Genomic DNA, 25,825 nt, shown 5'->3' with positions numbered 1-25,825 from the left:
TCCTCGTTACACAGAAAGCAGATGCAACCAAGAGGCAAAGAGCCAGCTAAGCCCATGCGAAAGAAAAGAAAGGTTTGAAAAGCCGCCGCTGCTAACATCAGCGTTATGCTTGAGTTCATTTCCCATTGTTTTCAGCCAGCCGAAACGAGGTGCAGCCTTCTTGATAACGACTGGGTGTTGCCGAAGAGAAGAAAATAAAACGCCTCAAGACTAAGGCAGACTGAAAATTGAGCTAAAGGGGGCTGTGCGACACCCGGCTGAAAAACCGCTGGTCAGAAATACTCTGTCTTTCTGGGTCAGGGAGACGCACGCCTCCTGCACAGGTCGCACACGGCCCAGAATAGCAGTACCTAGGCCCCGGTCTCCTAAAGATGATTTAAAGATTCTCAGAAAAGCTGAAGAGGTAGTAGTGACAGGCAGGACTGACTCACAGGACTAAAATAACTCGCGTAAAAACGTGCCTGAACACAGCAGAGGAAAGGATGTGGCAATTGTCTACGAAAGGCCCTTAAAAAAGCTTTGTGATGCAAGGTAGCGAGTTAAAAAAAAAACACACCTACATTCAGGCACCAAAAAAGCGCTTTTTAATGGCCAAAAAATCCCCGCAGAAACAATGGCTATCCGTATGGAAAAGCCATTAGGAGCGTGACACCGGGGCACTTCCCTCGCCTGCCATCTGCGGGGTTAATGCTGCAAGGCGCTCCCGCTGGGGAGGCCATCAGCACCCCTGGCTCTTCGAGCAGCTGGAGGCCTGCGCTCCCCAAAGGTCACCGAGTTGGCACCGTTCACCAGCATTATTTAAAAAGGAAAATAAAAGGCGAACACGCATTGTTCCTCGCGAGACCGCTGGAGCACGGAGGAAACGAGCGCTGCTTATTAAGTGGCAGGGTTCGCGACAGCCCCGATTGCCAGAGCCACACGGAGAGGGGGAGGCAGCACAGTTTACATTCCTGGAGGCCTTCAGTTTATTTCCATGGGTTTATTTCCCTCAGTTTATTTCCCTCGGTTTATTCCCCTCGGTTTATTTCTCTCAGTTTACTTCCAGGATTCCACCACCCACCAACCAACCCAACCCAACCCAACCCAACCCAGCCCAGCCGCCCCCGCAGCCCCTCAGCCGGGCAGAAGGCCGGACCCTGTCACAAAAACGACAATAAATTAAAGGTGGCTGCGGCCAGGAGCGCTCCCGTTACTGTTTATTACCCCCACACTCCCCTCCCCTCAGGGGCGCCGCCGCCATTACGCGCGCAGCGCCCCCCTCAGGCCGGCCGGCGCGCACCGCGCATGCGCCGCAGCGGGCGGGCCGGTGTCCTTTTAAAGGACACGCGGCTCCGCGGCGGGGCGGAAGCGCTTTGGTCGCCGCACCGGAAGCGGCTTCGCTTGCCAGCACCACCCCTCTTCCGGGAAGCGCCGCGCCGGCTGTCTTCATTATCCGGCGCTCTAGCCTCCCCTTTCCCCTCCTCTCTATGCCCTCCCGGAGGTCTCGGGCGCCTCCCTCCCTGCGAGCTCGGCAGCGGCCGGCAGGGGGCGGGCTCCGCGCGCCGCCACTTCCGGCGGCGGGGCGGGCGGCGCTCTAGCCTGCTTCCCCGCCCTCTCTATGGCCCGGCGGCGGCGGGCGGGCGGCGCGGCGGGGCCCCGCTGAGGCGGCGGCGGCGGGGCTGGGGCCGGAGCCGGGGGCGGCCGGGGGGGGGGCGGGTCCCGGCATGGAGCCCGAGACGCTGGAGGCTCGCATCAGTGAGTACCGGGGGCGGGGACGGGGCTGGGGGGGCTCTGCTCGGCCCGTCCGGGGGCTGAGGCCGCCCTTGTGCCGCCCGCAGACAAGGCCACCAGCCCGCTGAACCGGGACCTGGACTGGGACGGCATCGGCGCCTTCTGCGAGCAGCTCAACAAGGAGCTGGAGGGGTGAGTGAGGCCCCCGGGGGGGGGTGGGCAACGGGTTCCCTGCCGGCCTCCTCGGTGGTGCGGCCCCGAGGCACCCGGCGGGGAGCCGGCTCGCTAATAACGGGGGTGCGGCGGGGTTTGGGGGGCGGCCTGGGGTTTTATCGGGGGTCCGGCGGGGTTTCGCGGTGGTCTGGGGTTTTATCCGCGCCTCAGTCCTGTGACCCGGGTGGGTTTTCAAAGAGAAGCCCGCGGGCGGGTTTATCGGCGATAACCAGCGGGGTTTCTCGTTCCCTCTCGGCGCCGTCCAGCCCTCCGCTCGCCACCCGGCTGCTGGCGCACAAGATCCAGTCCCCGCAGGAATGGGAAGCCATCCAGGCCCTCACGGTAAGGGGCGGCGGGGCTGGAAGAGGGCTGGGGCGTGGGGTTCCTCCGGTTGTGCCTGAGGAGCGAGGGAAGCTTCGGGTGTCTGGGAAGCTGTGTTCGGAGAGCCCTGGGGTGGGAGAGGGGCTGAAGGTGGCAATGCAGGAGTGGAGGAGCTGTGAACCAGTGTCTGTGAGCTCTCACTCCACCTCCGAATGGCTCCGGTGCACTACGGATGTCCAGTTCCATGGTCCAGTGAGCCACCTTTGCAAAGACTTGACCCCAAATTCAAAATCCTTCTCCCCCCCCTTTGGGAGGGTGATATGATGGAGGGAAGGCAGGTGTCCTCGCGAGGCGCTGTAAGGAGAGCCCCAGGCCCCATGCCTGGTGAGGGGCAGCCGAATCCCGAGCCAGCTGACCCGGCCCTCTCCCCAGGTGCTGGAGTCCTGCATGAAGAGCTGCGGCAAGCGCTTCCACGATGAGGTGGGCAAGTTCCGCTTCCTCAACGAGCTCATCAAGGTGGTGTCACCCAAGGTGGGTCCCGCAGGATCCTGCCGGAGGGAACCCCGGGCCGGTGGGAAGGAGGGCTTTGGGAAGAAGTGGTGGGCCAGACATCCACTGGGATGTGGGGGAAACAGGGTGATGCTGGGAGATATTTAGTCCATGTTCCCGGTGAGCTTTCACCTGCTCCTGGCTGATTCTTATTACAGGAGGCTGGGGGCCAGCCAGAGCTGTCGCAACCAGCGCTTGTGAGGCTTCTGAGCTTGTCTGTGAGCCTGGAGCATGCTTTCACTGCGTTTCTGCCGGGCTTTGTCTGTGCTCAGGAGCCTCCCTCGGCTCTGACACTGTGACCCCATCTCTCCAGGGTGTCCCAGCCTGGTTGAGACGCTCTGAGGGCAAGCCCAGGCCTGGTCAGCGGTGCTCTGGCGAGTCTGTCTGAAGCACCAGCTCCTTACCTGCTCCTCTGCTGCTGCTGCACCAGCCGGGCCTGTTCCCTCCTTCAGCCAGGGCAGGCAGCTCACGTCGCCAGCAAGCACGGAGTTAAGGGAACGCAGACTAAATATAACTGGGGAAAACCTGAGGCTGTCAGTCACAGCTTGTGATCTGTGACGGTGAACGGCCAGGGACAGTAACGGATAGATCCCACGGCCTTCTTGCTAGCCTGCTCTGGAGGATGTCGTCTGTACTAAGCCAACGGCCTTTGGAGGCACGTTCACTGTGCCCACGGTGGTAAAAACAGTGAGCATGCCACCGCCTGGTAGCACGCTTTCCCTCACAAGGTGACAAACACCTGCCTGAGCGTTCCCACCAGCCCCTGGGTGTTGCCGAGGGGCTGCTGCTGCAGCATTTCTCCCACCTCCAGTGGTGGAAACCAAGAGGACGTGTTGCAAGGGCCTCGTGAGCGTTCCTGCCTGCTTCCTCTTTGTCCTTGCGCCGTTGGGAACTGTCTCACTTCTCCTGGGGGAGGGGAGGAGGGGAACAGGCCAGGCTTGTAACAGCTCGGATCAGCTTCAAGCTGCTGCTTCTGTCTTCCTCTAGTATCTCGGCAGCCGGACACCAGAAAAAGTGAAGTCCAAGATCCTGGAGCTGATGTACAGCTGGACACTGGGGCTGCCTCACGAGGTGAAGATCTTGGAGGCCTACCAGATGCTGAAGAAACAAGGTGAGAGGCAGGGGTCTGGAAGGGGGATGGAAGTCTTGCTCTTTTCTCCCTGTTTGTCCAGGCAGAATCCCAAACAGGCTGTATCTGTCCCCAGACTCAGCACGACCATCGGTCTGTCTGGCTCTGCAGCAGGAATCGGCAAAGGAATGGGAGCCCTGTGGGGCTCCTGGCTGGGCAGAGGGGGATTGCTGGTGGTCTGAGGTGCTAGATGGGTTGGAGGGGTTATCGCCCCACAGGAGATGGCATGCTGGAATGGGTTGGTGCTGAAGGGATATGAGCGCTTTGGTGGCATGAGTGCTGGATTTGTCAAAGATAGGATATTGTTGGGGGTGTTGGGGCAGCAGTTCTGGCATAAAAACCACAGTTCAGGATCGGAGCTGGCAGGAGCAGACCCAAAACCCCTCCGTTCCAGCTGGGAATGATGGGCTGTTAGGGAAGAATCGCCCTAGGTGGCAGTGTGTCTCCAGAGGGTGAGGCCTCCCGACATCTCCGTTGGTCTCTGCTGCAGGTATTGTGAAATGTGACCCCAAACTGCCTGACGATGCTCCTTTTCCGCCACCTCCTCCTCGTCCCAAGAACATCATCTTTGACGACGAAGAGAAATCAAAGGTAAGGGGTCTGTGCGAGGAGAGGGACAGAGAGCGTCGTCCTCACTGCTGCTGGGTCTCCTGGACCCCGGGGCTGGAGACCCAGTAAGAGTCAAGGGTCTGGGTCTAGTTCATCAGCAGAGGTGGGTCGTCAGCTTGCTGCAGGGGATATATTCTGTCTCCGTGTGTCACAAATGGGGACTTGTGTGTGTCCTGCAGGGCTGTTCACTGACCACAGAGCGTGAGAGAAAAAGGTTGGTCTCCCTCTTTACCAATTACAGCTGCAGAAGGGGCATGTGAGGAGGTCTGAGTAAGAGCCCGTTACAATCCTGTGGCGATTCCCTGTGTTAAACCAGGCTTTCTGCCTGTCCCGGCGCTGGCGTCGCTGTGCTCCAGGCTCTCCATTGTGCTCGGCAGGCAGGCAGAGGCAGGCTTTGAATGCAGGGGCTCTTCAGGGAAAGACATCAGTTACACAGCCGGAACCACGAAGGAGAAAGGAGGACCAGTTACACTTCTCTCCCTGGTCTCTGCTGGCCCTCGAGCTATTGTAGCTGGGTTTTCAAAGGTCAAAAGTCAAATCTGTCTTTATGACTCAAAAATGATGGTTTTGACTGCAAACCAAGCTCTGATGCGTTACGGTATATAAATTCGGTCTGACAATTCAACTTTGTTCAAATAGTTTTGACTTAACTCAGTTGTGGTACGTTTTTTGCTGTCTCAGTACAGACACTGACCGTGTTTTTGAAACTAGCATAAAAATTTACAGCATATCATGCATTTAAACTAAATAGACAAATAACATGTGAAATTGATCCAGATTTAATCAATGCTCAGTTATCCAACAGCAAAAAAGTTCTGGCATCACTGTCATGAACCATGCCCTGCTATGAAACAATATGCAAAAGTTACCACTTAAGGGAAAACAAAGTACACCCAGCACAGATAATTCCAAGGAAGTTTGGTATTAATGTTTATATCAGAAGGATGAAATAGAAATTTCACAGCTCATGAAGAACAATGATGCACCCAAAAAAGGTTGTAATGAATTTTCTGTAAGAATGCTGAAGTATATTCCATCATCGAGTGAATATACGTGCGTGTTAAGAATAAGCATATAAAAAAATTTACCTGATTCTGAAAATTATTCCACTTAGGATTTACAGGTTCAGACATTTTAAAAGCAGTTCCATTATCCCAACTTAATTTTTGCACTGAATATTAATCATGTCAAAATGCATTTATAGGTTTAGTTTTTTTTTAAAAAAAAAAAAAAAAATTTCACAAAACTTGTTTTAGTTGAATCATGTTTTGGGATGCCAAAAATTGAAGGTCCTCTACGACTGCACATTTAAAGCAGCAGTCTCCAACATTTGAAAGCACAGGGTCAATAGTTTTGCAAAAATATGCTGGTATAGTAAATTGTCATAAGATGTATGACAAAAGGATCTCGGGTCAGTGACTTCATCTCTGGGAACTTGTATTAACCTAGGAAATGTACTTAAGAAAATTAGACAATTTTGGAAGGGTTATGCTTTAGCGTGGAGATTAAAGTGAAGAAATATAAGGCCTTGTAACTAAAAGACATGAGCTGAATTCAAGGTCCAGCTACAGAAGGCAGTTGTTGAACACTTTAATCAAGACTACTTCTGACACTAGCACCTGCGTGCTGTCTGCTGCCTCTGCCAGACCTGGGATTGGGGCTGGGTGTCTCCACCAGCTGCAGCGCTGCAGGAGTGATTCCGGCTGCCAGCCCCTCGGCTTGGGCTCAGAGGTGCTTCTCTCTTGCAGATACTGGCTCGCCTCCTGAAAAGTTCCCATCCCGAGGACCTCCGGGCTGCCAACAAGCTCATCAAGGAGATGGTTCAGGAGGTGCGGCTGGGGAGGAGGAGGGCAGGGAGTCACGGCCTCTGTGGTGATAGCTGGGTGCCACGGGAGCAGAGGGTCTCTGTCCTTAGGCAAACGTACAGAGCAGCTGCAAAAAGTTCTGCAGCAGCAGTGCCAAAGAGTCCTTGTGTGACTTCTGCCGTCCTTTACTTGGAGGAGTGACTCCGAGTGGTTTCTGTGGCACAAACCCTGCTGCAGCACAAGGTCTGTGGCATTTCCAGCCCTGTCTGGCAAGTGCCGCTGCAGAGACGGTCTGGGGTTTTCCACGGGAGTGGAGACTGTTTTTGGGGCAGCGTTGCTGTGATCGAGTCCCGGGAGTTGATGCGCTGACAAGCAAGGACCTGCTTCCCCCCCAGGACCAGAAGCGCATGGAGAAGATCTCCAAGAGGGTGAATGCCATCGAGGAGGTGAACAACAACGTGAAGCTGCTGACAGAGATGGTGACAAACTACAGCAAGGGGGAGACGACGGAGAGCAACGAGGACCTAATGAAGGTGAGGAGAGGCTTGGGCTTAGCAGGGATGAGCGACCGTTATCCTCCCGAGTTCCTCCTGCCTGTTTTGCACCACAGCCGAGCATCCCACGGCTCACCTCAGTGCCCCTTTTTCCTCTCCCCCAGGAGCTGTATCAGCGCTGCGAGCGCATGAGGCCCATGCTTTTCCGGCTCGCCAGTGACACAGAAGACAATGACGAAGCTTTGGGTAAGCGTCTCGCTTTGGCTTTCTCACTTTGTCTCCTTCTTTTCTCAGGAGTCTTGTGCCTGGGCTACCTGTGATGTGGTATCTCTCAGCAGCTGCTACGTCGGGGTGGCTTGGCTGTAGGTTAGTTAGCAGATGGCTTGGCGCGGGGGCAGATGGCACCAATCAGCAGTGTTACAGGTTTCTTCCACTGTTGTAGGAATGAGGATTGTACTCCTCTTTGTGAGGTATCAACATATTTCAAGAAGGTTTGAAGCAACAGTGGCAAAAATGCTCTATGCTGTCATGTCCAGGGGAATTGCTTTGAAGGCGTAGGCTGAGTGGGGTATAAAAGTTACCCCCTCTTTACTATGTTACTATTTCTTTCTGTCTTTCTTACCGCTCCTTTACTATTTTAAAACTTTTTTCCTATCTGTCCCGTTTCAGCGGAGATCCTGCAAGCCAACGACAACCTGACACAGGTGATCAATCTCTACAAGCAGCTTGTGCGGGGAGAAGAGATCAACGGGGAGATGATGGCTGGTCCCCTTCGAGGTGAGCAGACTTGGGGAACGGGGGATAGGAAGGTCAAGCACAAAGACCCTGTTGCTGGTTTCCTCTGGTGTACAAGAAGATTGAAAGAAGTGGACAGGTGAAACCTGCAGGAGTTCAGAGTTGGACTGGGATGAAGAAATAGCTTGTAGAGATGACTGATGCGTGAAGAGAGGGAGTTGGAAGGGAGAGCAGGTGGGAACTTCCCTCTCCGAAGTGTGAGGAAGGATGGGAACTGGCTCTCAGCACAATCTGAGGATTGAGATAAGGGTTTTGCCTCTCACCTTGTTTTTCTTTTCTCTTCAGGCAGCACCTCAGCACTTCTGGATCTGTCAGGACTGGACCTCCCAGCAACAGGCCCTTCCTACCCAGCCATGCCCACCCTCTCAGGTGGCTCGGCAGTCCCTGTGCCTGACCAGGCTGGCTCTGTCTCACTGTTGGATGATGAACTCATGTCTTTAGGTGAGGAGGCCGGAGCAAAAGCTCTCTTTTATGTCCTTGACCCTGGAGAGTCTGAGCGGATGGTGCTTCTTGTGGCAGAAGCGTGAATTGTGAAAGACCAAGAGGTGTCCCTCAGTGTGAGGGAGGTGGCAGGAAAGACCCTGCTGTGATTCTGAACTTAAGTCCCGTCCTGTTTTCCTGCCAAGCCAGAGAGAACCCACAGGGATGTACCCTCTGATTTGCTCCGGGTAAACTGACCTGGCAGGTAAATCCAGAGTGACGCAATGGCCATCAGCAGATGGCACCACGAGGGTGGGTCGCCCCCAGCTCCTCGTGTTTCCTCTTCGCAGCTGATGTCACAAGTTGACAGTAGACACATGGGGACTTCCAGAACTGTTCACATGGGAGTCTTGTGAGGTACCCATCCTAGAAGGCTCTAGAGTCCTTTTTTTCCCCAACAAAATGGTTGTTTCCTAGGGTAGGTGCTTTGACTACAACAGCTTGAAGTAGACAGTGTGGTCTCCCAGGTGCAGGTGAAGGTGGGGTGTGTCAGCCCAGCGGTAGCCACTTCTCTGCCATTTGCAGTGGGATCTCAGGGCACAGAAACCACCACCATCCTCCCTGCTCCTTCCCGAACACGGATGGAGGCCAAGGTGGAGGCTGTATTGGTGGCTCTGCCCTACTGCTTCTGTGTCTTGCCTGACCGGAGGGACCTCAGTTGCAGGTGCCTTATTTCAGGCCCCGTTTAGTGCCCTCACCCACTTGGTAGCTTGGCTCCATGACTTTTTTTTCCTCTCTGGCAGGCCTGAACGATCCAGCACCGCATCCTGCCCAGGCCGGTGACAGCAGTGGCTGGAACAGCTTCCAGGTAACGTGCTGGGAGCCGTGGAAGCAGGTGGGGAGGGTGGTGGAGAAAGAGATGGAGTAGGTCAGGAAACGTCCTAGATCTCGTGGTCGATGCTGACGTACAACCCTGCCCGGGCTTGGGGGGCTCTCCTGTGCGCTCTTCCCACAGTCATCAGATAGCAGCGAGCTCAACATCGCCCCCGCTGTGGCAGCACCGCCAGTCAAAGCAGATGCTGGCACGTCCTCCCCCAAACCTTCGGCTTGCACGAGTGGCCTGGATGACTTGGACCTCCTGGGCAAGACCCTGCTGCAACAGTCTTTGCCTCCGGAGTCCCAACAAGTGCGATGGTAAGCAGGGTCAGGGCGGTCTCGCAGCTCTCCCCACCCTGGGCTTCTGGACACAGACGTTTCAGTGCCCTCTTCGCTCCTCTCTCCGTCTCTTTCGCCCCACAGGGAGAAGCAGCCACCCCCCCGGCTCACCCTGAGGGATCTCCAGAACCGGAGCAGCTCCGGCACCGCAGCCCCCAACCCCAGCGCTCTGCCCGTGCTGCAGAGCGCTTCTCCTAACCCCCCGCTGCCCCTGACCTCGGAGGTGCCTGCCCCTGCTGCGCTTCCAAAAGCTGCTACCACGCCGCCGGGAAGCGCTCCTGGCCCAGCACGGCCTCCTGCCGCCACGCTGCCCCAGGAGATCTCGCTGGCCAACATCACTGTGCCTCTGGAGTCGATCAAACCCAGTGAGCCGGGGTGAAGGAGCGGGGCGAGCCTGTCAAGGGGGGGGGGAAGTGGGCCGTTTGGAAGGGAACCAGGCAGATCAGGGAAGAGACAACTGGACAGGGTGTGAAGGGGGCGCACGCATGGAAGGGAAGCTTGCCTGTTGGGCTTCTGGGGGGCTGAAGAGGAGTTGTATCTGCTCGTGTGCGGTGTGGCTGGTGGGGAGGGTTGCTGCAGGCCGATTCCCTCCTGGCTGACTGCTGCCTGTCCCTGCCGCTCCCGCAGGCAGCATCCTCCCTGTGACGGTGTACGACCAGCATGGTTTTCGTGTCCTCTTCCACTTCGCGAAGGACGCCCTGCCCGAGAGGCCTGACGTGCTGGTGGTGGTGATTTCTATGCTTAGCACGGCCCCGCAGCCCATCCGAAACATTGTCTTTCAGTCTGCTGTCCCCAAGGTAAGGCAGGTTCCGGGGCTCGGGTCCCCAGACTCTTCCCGTGGGATTCTCCCTTCGCAGGAAGGGCAGGGTGGGTGGAAAGAAGGGCTCCGTGGGCTGAGAACAAACCGTGTTGCCTTCAGATTAGCAGGGAGGCTCTTTGGCTAGACAGGCTGCCACGTCCCTCTCAGGATCGTGGGATGCTCTCCTCTCTCCCCAGGTGATGAAGGTGAAGCTACAGCCTCCCTCGGGCATGGAGCTGCCGGCCTTCAACCCCATTGTCCATCCCAGTGCCATCACACAAGTCCTGCTGCTCGCTAACCCACAGAAGGTAACAACGCCGCCCCTGGGGCATGAGCAGGCTGATCTCGTTGCCTAGACAAAACCCCTTCTTCCCCTCTTCTGACTGCTTACCCTTTCTGCCCCCATCTCCAGGAGAAAGTGAGGCTACGATACAAGCTGACCTTCACCATGGGAGAGCAAACCTACAATGAAATGGGGGATGTGGACCAGTTCCCCCCTCCGGAGTCCTGGGGAAACCTCTAGGGCCGCACGTTGCAGGCACTACATTGCAGAGTCCTTGGGAAAACAGCCCCGGGGGGCTGGGGCAGCCTGAGGAGACGGGGAGGGTGGGTGGGGGGCTGCTGCTCACGCTCTGCTCCAGACGGCCGGGCAGGGGCCAGAGGGAGCCTGCCTCCAGGGTGAGAGCAGAGACACCAGGAGATGTTCGTCCCGCAGGACCAGGAGCGCAGTCGAGCTTCTTGCGGGTGAACGGTTGCCTTCCCTGCTCTTCCGAAGGCATTTCTCCCTCTCCAGTTTGTCCAGCTTCTCTTCTAACCTTGCTTTTCCCCTCTAGGTGCAGCAGGGAGTGCGGAGGGGGGAGCTTTAAGAGCCTCAGCCTGGGGCAAGGTGTAGCGAAGGAAGATCCTTTCCTGCGTCTGTCCTCCCCCCGCCCTTCCCAGCCCTTCAGCTGCTTCGTGCTCTGCACTGCTCCCTTGCGTTAGCACATGCTGAGTTCACGGGGCTTCCCCCTTGCCCTCTCCTGGGAGCTGGACCCCCCCCTTTCTGGTGGGATCACCCTGGAGCTGGTGCAGAACAAGGCTGAAGGGGGACTTGGGTGTCTTTCCAGCACCACAGCGTCGGCACCCACCCTTGTTTTGGGGGGCCAGGGGGAGGTTTTCCACTCCCGCCCTCCTTCCAGGGGCAGGCAGAGCTGTCGGTGGGAGGTGGGCAGTGGGAAGGGCTTGCCTCGTGCCTCCCCATCCCCTTCACCTCTGAGTCCTCGGCTTCTGGGCGCTGAAACCCTGCAGGGAGGAGGCGTGCAGCCTTCCTCTGTGCTCCATGTGCCGCAGCAGGCAGTTGGGACTGCGGCTGCACCATCACGCCTCTTCGTCCTGCGTGCCAGCCCTGCCAGGGGCATGTTCAAAGGGGGCCTTCTGTGGGGGGCCGAGCCTCCCCCCAGCCTTCTGCTGGGCAGGGAGGGGAAGCCACAACTTCTCTGCGCTCCCCTGGCTGGGCTGGAAGAGACGGACGAGAGGTGGGATGATTTTCTTCCAGCTCCGATTTCCCCTTGCAGCAGGGGAAATGACAGGCTGGGGGCAGGCCGGAGCCCAGCGCATCACCAGGGGGCACCAGTAAGCTCTGCACTGGGAGCCCAGCGCCGCGCTGGGGGTTGGGGGAGAAAACGGGGTGCTGCTGTGCCCTGTGCACCTTTACCCCCCGGTTTTCTCTCCCCGCAGCGGGGAGGGGGCTCGCCCGGCCGCCCCATCACTGTGACACGAGAGCAGGGATCTGCAGGCGGGGAGGAGACGGGGGGGTGGCACGGCCCTGGCAATCCCCATCCTCACGTAGGAGCTGCTTCCCTTCCCTAGGCTGTTTTTAACCAGGCTGGATCTTGGGGGCAAGCTGTGGTCCTGCTCAGCTTGCTGGAGGTAGAAGGAAACACGCACAAGGTGGAGAGGAGTTGGGAGGCTTTGTGCTCTGCTTGAGGGCTGGGAGCTGGGGGCAGCGAGTGGCAGAGGAGAGGGGGAAGCGAGGTCTTTGTGCTGGGGTTCTGCTGTGTCTTACTTCCCTTTCTGGTCTCTTCAGGGTTTTGTATGGGTTTTTTTTTTTTCTTTGCAGATCTTGTTTGGTTCGAGAACAGACTTGTATATATTTTCAGTGCAAATTCTGTAAATGGAAGAAAACAGACGGAAAAAAAAAAATTAAAAACGCCCGGCGCGAAGAATCTGCTGTATTTATGGGAAATAAAGAGTTCTTTCCTGAGTCTGCGCCTCTTCACCCAAGGAGTGGGGTTTCAACTCCGCCCTGACGGCTCCGAGGAGCTGTTTCCACCCTGCCAGGGGTAGTTTCCACCTCGCATCCTGCCCCTGCTTGCCCAAGCCCTCGCTGCGACGCTTCCCCTGCCCTATGAAGGGGGCAAGGGGAATGCTGGAAGTCCCCGAGCTGCTCTCAATTCCTGTTCGAGATCAAGTCACTTCCACGCCGCGAGCTGGGCGCTGCTTCCTTCTCTCGGGGAGCAGGCGGTGGGCAGGGGCCGTGCCCCCAGCCCCCTGCGCCCTGCTCGCCTGTTTTTGTGGGCTGGTGGCTTCGTGGCCGCCCGCAGCAGCACTTCCTCCTCCTTCCCCGGTCGGAAACGGCCCCGCGGGGCAGTTTTCTTGCAGGGCAGGGGGTCGCTGGAGGGGGATTTGCTCTGGGAAGCGGCAGCCGCCTGCCCGATGTTGGGAGGAAAGAGGCCGCAGCTTGGCCCACCGGCCCGGGGGGGCTCGGGGGGCTTTTCTGCGTATTTGCTCTGAGTCCTCCAAGCCCTCGCCTGCTGTCGGTGAGCGTGATGCGAGGCAGGAGCCCCCCCCCTAGGGCTCGTGGCAGGGGGATCAGGTACGGCTGGCTGCTTGGCTGCAGGTTTAGATCCAGCCTGGTGTTCAGGCAGGGTTCGCCAACCCTTCCCTGCTCTCCCCACCCTGAAAATAGAGGTGCCAGCAGCTGCCTGCCGCCAGCTCGCCCTCCAGCAAGGAGGAACAGAGCCCGGCAGCTACCGAGGCTTCAGGGCACAGGTGGGGGGGCCCTTTCAGCCTCTTTTCCCCCTTGCTGCTGGCTGCCCCTGCCCACGAGCTGACCGCTTCCCGTCTGGGCTCGGCTGCTAGTTCCCTTCGCCAGCTCGGCCAGCAGCAGGCTCCGCTCCACCTCAGCGCAGGGGGAGGAAAGTCCCAGCTGCAGGTAGCTGCAGATAAGCGACGTTTGCATCTCGCCGAGCAGGAGCAAAAGCGCTGGGTGGGGTGGTTTTAGAGAAGAAGTTGCGCCCTGGCAGGAGCAGGGCCCCGGTGCAGCTCTGCAACACCCGAGCATGGGAACGGGGAGGTTGTGGTCCCCGTGCGACTGTGCGAGGAGGAAGGGGGCCTCTGCAGGGCAGAAGGCACCAGCCCTTCGCCGCAGCTCTGCGGTGGCTCAGGAGGGAGGGAAAGCACGGTGAGGGGCACAGGGGAGGCTTTGCTGTCTGTGGAGAGGTGCCCAAAATTTGGGTGACCAGGTAGGGTGTGGGGAAAAGGCGCCAGCCGAGACAGAAAGCAGGAAAGAGCGTGGGCCCTTCGCTCGGGCTCTGCAGCAGCTTATGCTTGTCCTGCCTTGTTACGTGTTTGCTGTAACAATATTTCCCCTTTAAGGCTGGGCTTAAGTTATTTATACTTGTGGGGTGGTGACAGGAACACAGAGCGGAGCAGGAGCTCCGAACTGCTCTTACCTGATCCGCAGCGAGGGGCGGCCGGAGGAGGAGGAAGGAAGCTCAGCAAAAGAGAGGGAGAGAGAGAAGGAGCCCAAGGGAGGGGAAGAGAAAGCAGGCAGGGCATCCCCAGGGAGGGACGAGGGAGGGGACAAGCCGGCAAACAGCAAAAGGGGGAACGAGGGAAGGAGGAAGGAGCAAGGAGGGAGAGAGGTGCTTGGGCAACAGCACGAGGCGCGGTGGCCCCGGGGAGCCGAGGGGCTGCGGGCGTCCCATGCCAAGCGTGACCGAGGGGTGCTGAGCAGGCACAGCCGAGTGGAAGGGCTCTCCCGGCCTCGTCCCGTCCCTCAAGATGATGAAGAGGCAGTTCAATCGGATGCGGCAGCAGCTGTCCCATCCCAACGCCACCAGCCGGTAAGGACTTCTCCGCTCCCCGTGCCGGTGGGCTGGGAGGGGGCAGGACGCAGGTCCTGGAGGGTGAGCCCCAGGCCGGACTGGGCTCCCCGGTGGGCAAAGAAGAGGGAAAAAGTGCGGGGTGAGCTTGGGCTTAGAGCATCTTCGGTGTAAGCCAAGGGGCGGTGGGACAGCTGCTTGGGGCTGCTCACCACGGATGGGCTCCCCAGGCCCCACTGCCTCTCCTGCACCCACCTGGGCATGGGGTTGGCTTCCCCAGGACGTGAGGGCCGTGGGCAGGGATTCTCCAGCCACATGCCCTGGGCTGTGCGGTGACCAGGAGGGTGACAGGAGCTGGGAGCTGCCCTCCGTGCTGAGCACGATGCCCTGCATCTGATCATCCCAGCATGTCCTTCAAGGAGAGGACTGGGGATCCTTGGAGAATCCGTGGAGGACTTAGAGCTTCACACGAATTCCTACAGCCTGGTCCCACCTCCGCTGCTTCCTTATTTTTCTCTTTGGCTTTCCAAAGCTCTTCCCTTGCAAAACCCAGAACTGAAATTACAGGGCTGGGCCCTCCCTTCCCAGCCCCCTCAGCTCCCTCTTTCCTACAGCCACCTCCGCACACCGCCACCTGGGTTCCCCAGCATGGGGAGGCTGTGGGGGACCAGCCACATCCTCGGGGTCCTTCAAACCACCCCAGCAGAGCTGCCGCAGCTCCTGCAGCCCGCTCGCCTGTTGCTCTTCTTGCATTTCCCAGCAGGGAGCTGATTCTCCTCTCCCACCTCCCCTCCCCGGAGGGGAGATGCCCCGTCCCCACGCTGGCAGCGCCTCCGTTTCACGTAGGGCCGGATGGGCAGCAGGTCTCCAGCAGCTCGTGCAGTCCCCCGGTGAGCTTTTCGCCCCGCTGCAGAGCCTCCCCGCCGTGGGCCGCGGTCTCACGTGATTTCGAGCCAGCCGCCCCCGTTTCCTGCGGCTCCACGGGCTCGTCCCGCGTCGCTTCTTGCAAAGGCTGAAAAGAGAAATGTGGACTGGCTGGGCAGGGGGATGAGGCAGTTCCCAGGGAATAGTGAGGGGACGGGTCCTCCAAGCGAGGGTTCCCCTCTGCGACAAGCCGTGGAGGTCTTGCAGCCATAGCGGCTCTTGGGTTTTGCACTGGGTTTTTGATCTGAATTTGCTGCAAACCAGCAGCTTCCTTTGCCCGATTCGCTCTGAACGCTTGCTTGCAAAACCAACCAGAGAGCTGCTTTCATTTCGGCACCCCGAGGGCTGCCGTTGGGTTAGGTCCCCGCTTTGGCCACAAAGTTCAGTCTCGCTTCAGTTCTGGCGGCACCAAAGCTCTCCGCTACCTGCTCCACAGAGGCACCCCCAGGGCTCCAGCAGAAGCTGCCTTGGATTCACCTTCGAGGAAGAAGCAGTTGGGGGAGAAAGTTTTACCCCCAAAACTTCCCACCGGTGCCATGGCCCTGTCCCATCGGGGCGTTTTGAGCCTTCTGCTCCTGGTGCTCCCTTCTCCTGGGCTCACTCTGCCTCATGTAGGACGGTCCAGGCTGTAGCCAGCACCTCCCACTCCCCGGAGCTCAAAGAGAGGCGGGTGAGATGCACAAGGACCTGCCTCCCCGAGGAGGCCACCCCATCTGCTAATGGCTTCTTCCCCTTCCTCCACAGAGCCCAAGAAGCGACCGAGCTCCTGACGGAAGATTTGCTGCAGGTGAGGCGTGGTACGGCTCGGCGGGCGTGTGTTGGCTTGTGGCCACGCGTGGGGATGTGCCCCGTCCCATCTTGCGACTCTCCCCGCCGGCACCTCCAAGTCACGGGGCCGGGACGCTCCTGCCTGCCCCACGGCAGCCCCAGGGCCGGCACGGCGGCTTCGGCACAGCGCTGGCTGATCTCAGCTGGCTCACCGGTGCCACCTTTCCGCCCCCAGATCGAGCAGAGGATCGAGCCGGCCAAGCGAGCGGCGCACAGCGTGTCCAAGCGGCTCCAGGCTTGTCTGCAGGGGCACTGCGGCTCCGAGATGGACAAGAGAGTAGTGAGTGCTACCTCCAAAGGGTCCTTCCTCGGGCCCCGAAGTCAGCAGGGAGCTGGACCAGAGGAAGGTGTAGGGGACCGGTGCATGTCTGCCACACACCATCTCATCTCTTTTCCCCAAACTTTGTCTCTGTGCAGAAGAAGCTGCCTTTGATGGCTCTGTCCATGACGATGGCTGAGAGCTTCAAGGAACTGGACACGGAATCCAGCCTCGGGTAAGTGCTGGTGGGAGAAAGATGGCAAAACCCTGTCTGGGGCAGTGTTTTGGCTCTGGGGTTCCCACAGCCAAGCCAAGCTGTAAAACCCCGTCCCGAGAGCATGGAAAACAGCAGCATCAGTGGGGCTGGGTAGGGGCATGGTGGGGGGCATTGGGTTAGAGGCTGACTTGTCTCCAGCCTGCGGTTGTTTCGCCTCTCTCCCCCATGCAGGAAAGCCCTGGAGATGGGCTGCTGCATCCAGAGCTCGCTGGCCAAAATCCTGGCCGAGTTTGAGATCGCTGTGGAGCGGGACATCCTGCAGCCCCTCAACAAGCTCAGCGAGGTAGCCCTGGCCAGCCCCTGCTCTGCTGTCCCGTCCCCAAACCTCTGCCGCTCACTCCGGCCCCTCTCTCCCAGGAGGAGCTGCCCATCATCCTGAAGCGCAAGAAGACCCTCCAGAAGCTGATCTCCGACTGGAACGCCATCAAGAGCCGGTACGGGGCACGCTGTGGCCATGGGGGGACAGCTGGGTTGGGGTAAGGGGGAGAGGTCTGGCCTCTGCTAATGTGGGGAGAGAATTTCCCAGGGCCGGGGTGAAGTCAAAGAGGCACCAGCTTGTCCCCAGCACCGTACGACACAGGCAACCCTGTCCATGGGTGCACCCTGCTCTGGGCTGAGCCGCTGGCCTGATCACACCGGAGAGAAGGGCAGTGCCATTGCAGAGGGAAGCAAAATGTCCTGGCACTGATCACCCGCTCCGGCTCTTGTTGGGTTCAGCAGCGGCATCCTCTGGGTGAGGGCAGTGAGCAGTGCTGGCCTAGAGAAACCACCCAGAGTGCCTCCCTGTCCTCCTCCTCGTCCTCATGCCCCTTCTTCACATTTGCCCTATGCTGTTTCCTCTTTGATGAGCTGGGCGTTGCGTCTCCTCTCCCACCCCAAAGGCTGAACCAAGCTGCCAAGGGCTCCAGTAACAGCGCTGGCGCTGGAACCGTCCCGGGGGCTTCTTCTGCCAACAAACTGGAGATCCTGAAGGAAGAGGAGGAGGAGGTGAAGAGGAAGGTGGAGCAGTGCAAGGTGAGAATGTCACTGGCTCTCCTCCGAGGGGCAGCTCCAGGGCTGGAGACCTGCTCCTCTCCAGCAGCTCCGGGAGCAGAAACAGGGAGATGCCCCAAGACCAGGCAGGAGGCAGAGGGTCACTCTTCTCGCTGTCTCCCTTCCCAGGACGAGTACATGGCTGACCTCTACCACTTCTCCACCAAAGAGGACAGCTACGCCAGCTACTTCATCAGAGTAAGTCCCGTCTTTGCAAGTCCTACTTAGTGTGTGGACGTCTCCTGGGGTAAAAAAGCCCGGGGGGTTCCTGAGTGCTAGCCGTGTGTCCCCTCTTTGGCAGCTGCTGGAAATCCAAGCCCAGTACCACCGGCAGTCCCTGGGGTCTCTGGACTCGGCTCTGGCGGAGCTGAAGGAGAGCCACAGACAGACAGGTACCTGCTTGCTCTCCAGGCAGCCTGGGGAGGGCTGTGAGCACGGCCAGCGAGGCTGGAAAAGATGTTTTTTCCTCCCCGTGCCTGCTGCTGCCTCCCACCTTGGGCCGGCACGGCAGCTTGAGGCCGGGTGAGGACGCTGCCTCCACCAAGCCGTCCCCAGCTGGGAGCGAGATGCCACCGAGGCTGGATGCCACCGGGATGCTCCTTCCCTCCCTGCATCCCCGTCTCTCCTCCAGAGCCCTCCTTTGCTGCGGACACCCCGGTGGCCGGGTACTACGGCGTGCCCCTGGAGACCCACCTCAGGAGCTTGGGCCGGGAGATCGCGCTGCCCATCGAGGCCTGCGTCATGATGCTGCTGGCCTCCGGCATGAGGGAGGAGGTGGGCAGCGCTCGTCACCCCGTGCCCCCTTCCCCAAAAAACACAGCCCTCCCTCATCCCTTCACTCCATCCCCAGGGACTCTTCCGGCTGGCGGCGGGCGCCTCGGTGCTGAGGAAGCTGAAGAGCAGCTTGGCCAGCGGCTCCAATGCCCTGGAGGAGTTTTACTCAGACCCCCACGCTGTGGCCGGTGGGTGACGGTGACATGGGGCAGGGGAATGGGGTCGGGAAGGCGCTGCCGTCCTCTCACCTCCATCACCCCTGCTGCTCCCCTGCAGGAGCGCTGAAGTCCTACCTGCGGGAGCTGCCCCAGCCTCTGATGACCTTCGAGCTCTACGACGAGTGGGTCAAAGTGGCCAGGTGGGTCGGCGAGGGGGAAAAACCCCATGGGGCTAAAAAAGCCCGCGGTTACCCCGCTTTGCCTCCTCCGGCACTCAGAGCAGGGATGCTCGGCCTCGTTTGTCTCACGGGGAGACACAACCACAGCGTGCGGTCCAGCTGCCGCCTGTCTGGTGCTCACAAGAAATTCAGACAGCTCTGAAGCTCAAGCCCAGCAGCTGTTTGGCTCCTCACTTTAGGGCAGGCAGGAGTGGTGGAGGAGATGCAGCAAGAAGTTGGGACGATGCCCCCCATCAGCCCTTCTCCCTCACGTGCCGTGTCCATCTTTGTCCTATGAAGCTGGCTGAGGTCTCCTTCCCTCCCTTTTCTCTCTCTTGCAGCTTAAAGGATGTTGACAGCCGTGTACAGAGCCTGCGAGACACCTGCAGCTGCCTGCCCCAGGACAGCTACAACAATTTGAGGTGTTTTGTGGCTTCTTTGACCCCATGCAACCACCAGGGGCAGCCATTCACTTCCCAAATGCACACTCACGGCCCCCTCACCCTCTCCTTTTACCCCACAGGTATCTGATCAAGTTTCTAGCCAAGCTGGCCGAGCACCAGGAGGTGAATAAAATGACCCCCAGCAACATCGCCATCGTGCTGGGCCCCAACCTGCTGTGGCCACAGCAGAGCACAGGGTGAGGTCTGGCTGGGTGGGATGCCAGCTTTCCAGGGCAGGGACAAAGCCCTTTGGGGGCCCTACCCCTGCCGAATGAGCATAAAATGGGTTAATTCCCAAAAGTCCTTCCCTGATGCCTCCCCCACTTCTGTCTCTCAGAGACCCCGTGCAGCTGGACTTGGCCTCGGTCTCCTCCATTCAGGTGGTGGGCATCGTGGAAGCCCTCATCCAGAACGCGGACACCCTCTTCCCCGGAGGTAGGGCTTCACTCTGCCTTCCTGTCCTCAGGGGGTGGTGACACAAGGTGAAGGGCACAGAAGAAAGGCACCAGGTCCCGCTGCAACCACGAACTGCAGAGGGATGGGTGAAGAATATCCTGGGCAGCTCCAGTTTCCTGCCGTGGATGTTCTGTGTCTAGCACGGGCACAACAATCATTTCCTGGCCTTTCTCCCCACCCAGATGTAGATTTCAACGTCTCAGGGATGTTTACGCCGCCTGCGGATGTCAGACTCAGCAAGGACACTCCTGTAGAAGAGCCATCCCCCAAATCCCCCGTAGCCAGCTCCCCGGCTCTCCCGGATGAAGAAGTGTAAGTCTGGCAGGAGCAGGGGGCTCCTCACCTCCATCCCACCCCACCCCATGGGCCGTATCCTCACGAGGTGGCCAGGACCACCACCATGCCCCGCAGAGGAGCTGGCTCCTGCCATCCATGGGACAGCCAGAGCCTGATTGTCCCCTTCTCCCCCAGCACGAGGGACCCTGAGGTGAGCACCCAGCAGCTTTCCCCAGAGGTGGCCAGACCGTCCCCCGAAGCCACAGTGCCACCAGCTCCGATACCAGCCAACGACTCCACCCGCAAAGGTTAGACCATGCAGGCACAATGCCTGGGAGATGCCCACAGGGCAGACAACCCCACCAACGCTACCTTGTCCAATTTGCCTTCATCTCACCACGTCCTGCAAGACAGGGTGCTAGGGCCACCACGTGGGAGGGGAAGGTCTTCAGGATGGGCAGCGTGGCCAAGATCCAGCCCCTCGTTTTGTAATCATGGAATGGTTTGGGTTGGAAAGGACCTTAAAGATCATCTAGTTCCAACCCCACCCAAGCCATGGTGGGACTGGGGGATGGACGTGACTGGTCCTCTGAGGGGGGAGCATCCCCAGTTCAAACCTAATGCCCCCCTGTGACGGAAGAGGGTGGGAAAAGACCCCCAAAAAACTGCATGTGCTTTGACCCTTCATCTCAAGACTCCAGTATGGGAGCTGGGCAAGGGTCAGCTTGTCCATCAGTCCACCTGAGACCCACAGCCAGCACCATGACCCTCTGCTTTCTTTCCAGCCAAGCGCCCGGCTCCAGCCCGACCTACAGTGCCACCACCCGTGGCCCAGCCCCGGAGCACGGCCCCTGAGCATGCCACCAGCCCCAAAGCCCGGCCGCGACGGATGGGTGCTCCCTCCGTCCCACCACCGCTGCCACCACAGCCAGCACCGCGCCACAGCCGCGAGTCCCTGACGTCCCCGGGGCCTCCCTCCGCCAAGGCCACCACCGCCACCCCAGATTGGGCTGCGGAAGAGGGGCCAGCGGGGGGACATAGCCCCACTGGTGGCATCGCTGATGGCGGAGAATGACTGAGCGAGGTGTGGGGCTACCATCAGCTCCCAGCGGCCGTGAGCCTTTGCCTGCATCCCCCTCCTCATCCACCGCCAAGAGCCTTCCTCCTGGGGGGAAGGGGAGAAGGAAGGGGAGGCCCTGCGCCATTTTGCCTGCGGGTGGGAGATGCCTCAGTGGGCAGAGCGCTGTGCCACAGGCCCGGAGGGCGGAGGGACAGGCCCGGCAGCGGCTGTTGGCGGGCACGCCGCCACCATTCTGCCAACATTTCGCCTCAAAGCTGGGACTGGGAAGAGGAAAAGGCAAGCGGTTGGTTTCCCAGTGAGAGGTTTTTATTTAAAAAGAAGCAAAAGAACGACTGCACACACGCACATGGATGTATCTATTGGAAGTAGATTTAAAGAGCGGGGGGCATATGGATATGGGTATGGATATGGGTATGGATAATGGGTATGGGTATGGATATGGGTATGGGTATGGATATGGGGGTATATATGGTATGGATAATGGATATGGGTATGGATGTGGGTGTGGATAATGGGTATGGATGTGGATATGGGTATGGATTATGGATATGGATATGGGTATGGGCATAGATACAGATATGTGTATGGGTATTGTTATGGATATGGATATGGATATGGGTATGGATTATGGATATGGGTATAGATATGGATACGGATATGGGTATGGATGTAGATATGGGTATGGATTATGGATATGGGTATGGATATGGGTATGGATAATACAGATATGGATATGGGTATGGGTATGGATAATGGATATGGATATGGATATTGATATGGATATGGATACAGATATGGATATGGATATGGGTATGGATATAGGTATGGGTATGGATATGGGTATGGATATGGGTATGGGTACATGGATATGGATATGGATATGTATATGGGTATGGGTATGGATATGGATACGGATATGGATATGGGTATGGATATGTATATGGGTATGGATATGGAATGGGTATGGATATGGATACAGATATGGATATGGATATTGATATGGATATGGGTATGGATATGGATATGGGTATGGATATGGATATGGATATGGATATGGGTATGGATAATGGATATGGATATGGGTATGGATATGGATATGGGTATGGATACGGATATGGATATGGATATGTGTATGGATATGTGATATGGGTATGGATATGGATGTGGGTACGGATATGGATATGGATATGGGAATGGATATGGATATGGATATGAATATGGATATGGATATGGATATGGATATGGATATGGATATGGGTATGGATATGGGTATGGGTACGGATATGGGTATGGATATGGATATGGGTATGGATAATGGATATGGATATGAGTATGGGTATGGATATGGGTATGGACATGGATATGGGTAAGGATATGGGTATTGGTATGGATGGATATGGATATGGGTATGGATATGTTGCAACTATATCCGGGGGGGCAAGATGGCGCCCGCGGGCCAGCGCCGCGGGGTACAGGGGGCGAGCGGCCATGCCGGGCGGGGGGGAGACGCCTCAGCCAATCCCCCTCCGCGCTCGGCCTCTGTCCCGCCCCCCGCCCGCCCTTCGGGGCAGCCGAGCGGGCGGCGCGGCCGCCAGTCGGGCGGGGCGGCGGAGCGGCGGCGGAGCGGCGGCATGGCGAGCTGCCGGCGGCTGAGCGGCGCGGGGCTGCGGGAGGTGCTGGGCCCGGCGCAGGGGCTGCTCTTCGACTGCGACGGCGTGCTGTGGGCGGGCGAGCGGGCCGTGCCCGGCGCCCCGGAGCTGCTGGAGCGGCTGCAGCGCTGCGGCAAGGCCGCCCTCTTCGTCAGCAACAACAGCCGCCGCTCGGTGGCCGAGCTGGAGCTGCGCTTCAGCCGCCTGGGCTTCCGCGGGGTGCGGGCCGAGCACGTCTTCAGCTCGGCGCTGTGCTCCGCGCTCTTCCTGCGGCAGCGCCTCGGAGGAGATGGAGGAGGAGGAGGAGGAGGAGGAGGAGGAGATGGCGGCGGCCTCGTCTTCGTGCTGGGCGGCGAGGGGCTGCGCGGCGAGGTGCGGGCCGCCGGCCTGCGCCTGGCGGGCGAGGGGGAGCCGGGGGGCGAGGCGGTGCGGGCCGTGCTGGTGGGCTACGACGAGGACTTCACCTTCGGCAAGCTGGCGCAGGCCTGCGGCTACCTGCGAGACCCCCGCTGCCTGCTGGTGGCCACCGACCCCGACCCCTGGCACCCGCTCAGCGACGGCCGGCGGACGCCCGGTGAGCCTCCGGAGGGTCGGGGCGCTGGCTTTGGCTGCCGTCCCGCGTGTCCGTCCCGGTGCTGAGCCGCTTTCCGCTGTGTCTTTCTCTTCCCCCAGGGACTGGCAGTCTCACAGCTGCGGTGGAAACGGCCTCGGGCCGCAAGGCGCTGGTGGTGGGCAAGCCCAACACCTACATGTTCGAGTGCATCGTGGAGCGCTTCGGCGTCGACCCGTCCCGCACCCTCATGGTGGGGGACCGCCTGGAGACGGATATCCTCTTCGGCAAGAACTGCGGGCTCTCCACCATCCTCACCCTGACGGGTGTCTCCCGCCTCGAAGAGGCGCAGGCCTACATGGCCAGCGACAGTGCCGCCGCCAAGGATATGGTGCCCCATTACTACGTGGACAGCATTGCAGACTTGATACCGGGCCTGGATGAGTAGCAGTCTTTACACGCGAGGGCAGAGGGGTCGGGTTCCCCATCCCAGATCTCCATCTGTTCCCATTTCTCTCTCACCGCCGTATTCCCTCAGTTCCCCGTTTCTTCACATTCCGGTACCCTTCTCTGGGGGCAGAAGGAGGGAGGGGCAGGGCTCAAGTTGCCTCCTTTCTGCTGAGAGCTGTCCGTGATGGACAGAGTCCTCTCCCTCATGTGCCAGCATCTCTGGGAGAGAGCTGGAGGCCTTGAGGCTGACCTGGGGTCAAATCAGTGTTTCTGTACGGCCTCTCCCGCTGCAGGGGTTAGGGAACAGCTGTCTTATTTTTCTCTTAGATAACCAGTGGCGGCCTTTTACTGCTGTCCCTCCACTCGCGTAACTCTCGACTTTTGAGCTGCATCCCTGCAGCCCTTGTGGTAACCCCCTCCTTGCCAGGGGAGTAGCTGGTGTTCTCACCTGCCCAGCCTCCAGCGGTGCCAGGGCGTGTGGAAGGAGCGTGCTGGAGCGATGGATGAGAGCATCTCTGCCTCCCACGAGCGGAAGAGAGCATCACCTCGCTTCCATCTTTTCTCTTCCCCTGTTCCTTAGATATGTTTCCCCTACCACCTCCTGCCCTGACTCGGTTAATAACTGTGCCAGTGTCTGTCTGAAGGACTGTAGAAAGGGAAGAGAGACTGTCCTTGTCCCTTTTTTTTTTTTTTTGTGCCAAGCAACTCAGACAAGCTGTGACTGCGCACAGTGGGTCTGTGGTTGTACGTTGTTTGCAAGCACCCTTTTCCAAAGGGGCTGGTGAAGGAGAGAGGGCTACCAGACCTCAAAAGCACAGCAGGAGTGAACTGTACGACTCTCCCCTTCTTCCCCCCTCTCAGTGGATTTTGCCATGGTGTGGTGAGAGAAAAGGGCTGACGGGGGGGTGTCTGTGCTCCAGCTGCTGCTGTGCAGGTGAGATGTTGTTGGTATTGTCACTGCTGTGAATGTGTCGCAGCCCTCGAATCATTCCTTGCTGCTTCGTCTTTCTACGTTTTTTTTTTATTTATTGATCTTAATTATCAGACTTATTTATTGTTCGAATATTGTATTATTTGTATAAATTATGCTGACTGTTTGCACCAAGGGGGCGGGGGACAGTTTATTCGGGCCTCCCTGACTGTCCACGTCCCGTGTTGATGTTCTTACACTCACCGTGTCTCTGTATATAATAAAGTGTGAGCGTAGGCTGGACATGGCCTCCTTTCTTCGCCTGTAGTCCCACCAAGGTGAGAACGGCCTGGGTATCTGGGTGTAAGACTGCATTTGAAGCCCCTCATAAAGGAGCCAAATCCTTCCCTTTATTAAACCTCTTTAACAGCTGTTGCTGGTCACCAAGCTTCTCATGTCTTGCTTGAAAGATCAGCTGTTGAGATGAACAAACACCCTCAGTGTCAGTTACTGCCGTGTTAGCTCGTGTGGCAGAACCAGATGCAGTTTACTGGTGCTAGGATAATCCCACGTGTTGAATGTCTTTTTTTTTTTTTTTTTTCTGTTGTTGTTTAAGCCAAAATGACTTAGAGAACAGCCCTCCAAAACAGAACGACATCCGAAGAGCTCTCTGAAGACTGCCTGTCGTCTTAATTGGTCCCCTTTGTATGCATCTGTCTGTCCGTTTTGTGTCTGCCATCTCTAATTTGAAATCCAGAGGAATGGTACTTGTTTAATGAGCCTCTAATCACCTCTTGAATGACCAAGCAGAGCCAGACCCAAGATCTAATGTGTCTGCTAACTCCGGTTGCCTAATTAGATGGATACCCAGACCCCAAATCACTTTTCAGAGCTCTGTTGTACCAAATTCAAACTCGGAGCATTGCTGTTGAGCCCTCGGGCCACAGCTAGGCTGAGTTATTTACAGGTGCATACACACAGATGCACAGCAAGAACTTACCCTGGAGTTCCCTCCTTTTTTCTAGGGTGCTCCTAGGGGTTAATCCTTCGTGTGCTCTCTTCCTCATTCTCTCTGTCCTTGCCAGCTGTCGGGACCAGCAGATGGGTTTGGAGGCTGTGGGCTCCCAGGCTGGTACACCAGGAAATAGGAGGGAATCCGGTAGCTAACTGGTTCCTAACAGCCCAACAGCCTGCGTTTGGGCACTCCCTTGACTTCGGACTTTCCTTGGGATCTTGAATGGTGAAGCTTGGAGAGCAGGGTGGTTTTTTTCCCTGCTGTTGCTGCTGAAAATAGCTCCTGGCCCTTTTCCCTAAATGGATGGTGGCTGACCAGTATCCCTCATGGCTGTGCTTTTGATCTGATGGACCTCTCCCTGGGGGCTTTGCTGTGTAGCAG

General features: G+C 58.3%; 3 protein-coding genes across 4 annotated transcripts; all 3 read left to right on the top strand.

Annotated features, from left to right (window-relative positions):
* The first annotated feature begins 1,585 nt into the window (after nt 1-1,585).
* On the top strand, nt 1,586-12,301 carry GGA1 (golgi associated, gamma adaptin ear containing, ARF binding protein 1). The gene is made up of 17 exons (XM_048048256.2): nt 1,586-1,734; nt 1,818-1,902; nt 2,190-2,265; nt 2,677-2,775; nt 3,781-3,904; nt 4,413-4,513; nt 6,280-6,360; nt 6,732-6,869; nt 6,995-7,076; nt 7,500-7,607; nt 7,911-8,066; nt 8,849-8,913; nt 9,061-9,239; nt 9,345-9,625; nt 9,888-10,057; nt 10,257-10,367; nt 10,472-12,301. Exons 1-17 carry the CDS (start codon nt 1,704-1,706, stop codon nt 10,580-10,582), a joined length of 1,998 nt encoding a protein of 665 aa, XP_047904213.2. The 5' UTR covers nt 1,586-1,703; the 3' UTR covers nt 10,583-12,301.
* A 927-nt stretch (nt 12,302-13,228) lies between these two features.
* On the top strand, nt 13,229-21,335 carry SH3BP1 (SH3 domain binding protein 1). Of its 2 annotated transcripts, none has more exons than XM_013181062.3 (18): nt 13,229-14,165; nt 15,813-15,855; nt 16,072-16,176; nt 16,314-16,390; nt 16,604-16,715; nt 16,790-16,866; nt 17,314-17,446; nt 17,594-17,662; nt 17,766-17,856; nt 18,096-18,238; nt 18,315-18,426; nt 18,515-18,596; nt 18,956-19,036; nt 19,138-19,254; nt 19,395-19,492; nt 19,696-19,825; nt 19,985-20,097; nt 20,575-21,335. In XM_013181062.3, the coding sequence occupies exons 1-18, from the start codon at nt 14,104-14,106 to the stop codon at nt 20,862-20,864; spliced, it is 1,935 nt and encodes a 644-aa protein (XP_013036516.2). In that variant the 5' UTR covers nt 13,229-14,103; the 3' UTR covers nt 20,865-21,335. The 2 variants fall into 2 exon arrangements, with proteins under 2 accessions (XP_013036516.2, XP_066852629.1); XM_066996528.1 differs by lacking the exon at nt 13,229-14,165 and adding an exon at nt 14,187-15,738.
* Nucleotides 21,336-22,443: 1,108 nt separating this feature from the next.
* PDXP (pyridoxal phosphatase) lies at nt 22,444-24,732 on the top strand. The gene is made up of 2 exons (XM_048048285.2): nt 22,444-23,093; nt 23,192-24,732. The coding sequence occupies exons 1-2, from the start codon at nt 22,502-22,504 to the stop codon at nt 23,515-23,517; spliced, it is 918 nt and encodes a 305-aa protein (XP_047904242.1). The 5' UTR covers nt 22,444-22,501; the 3' UTR covers nt 23,518-24,732.
* Nucleotides 24,733-25,825: the final 1,093 nt, after the last annotated feature.

This window comes from Anser cygnoides, chromosome 1, assembly GCF_040182565.1.
Source record: "Anser cygnoides isolate HZ-2024a breed goose chromosome 1, Taihu_goose_T2T_genome, whole genome shotgun sequence".
Classification (NCBI taxonomy): Eukaryota; Metazoa; Chordata; class Aves; order Anseriformes; family Anatidae; genus Anser; species Anser cygnoides.
Note: the sequence above shows the minus strand (reverse complement) of the source record. Positions and strands in the feature narration are given on the sequence as shown.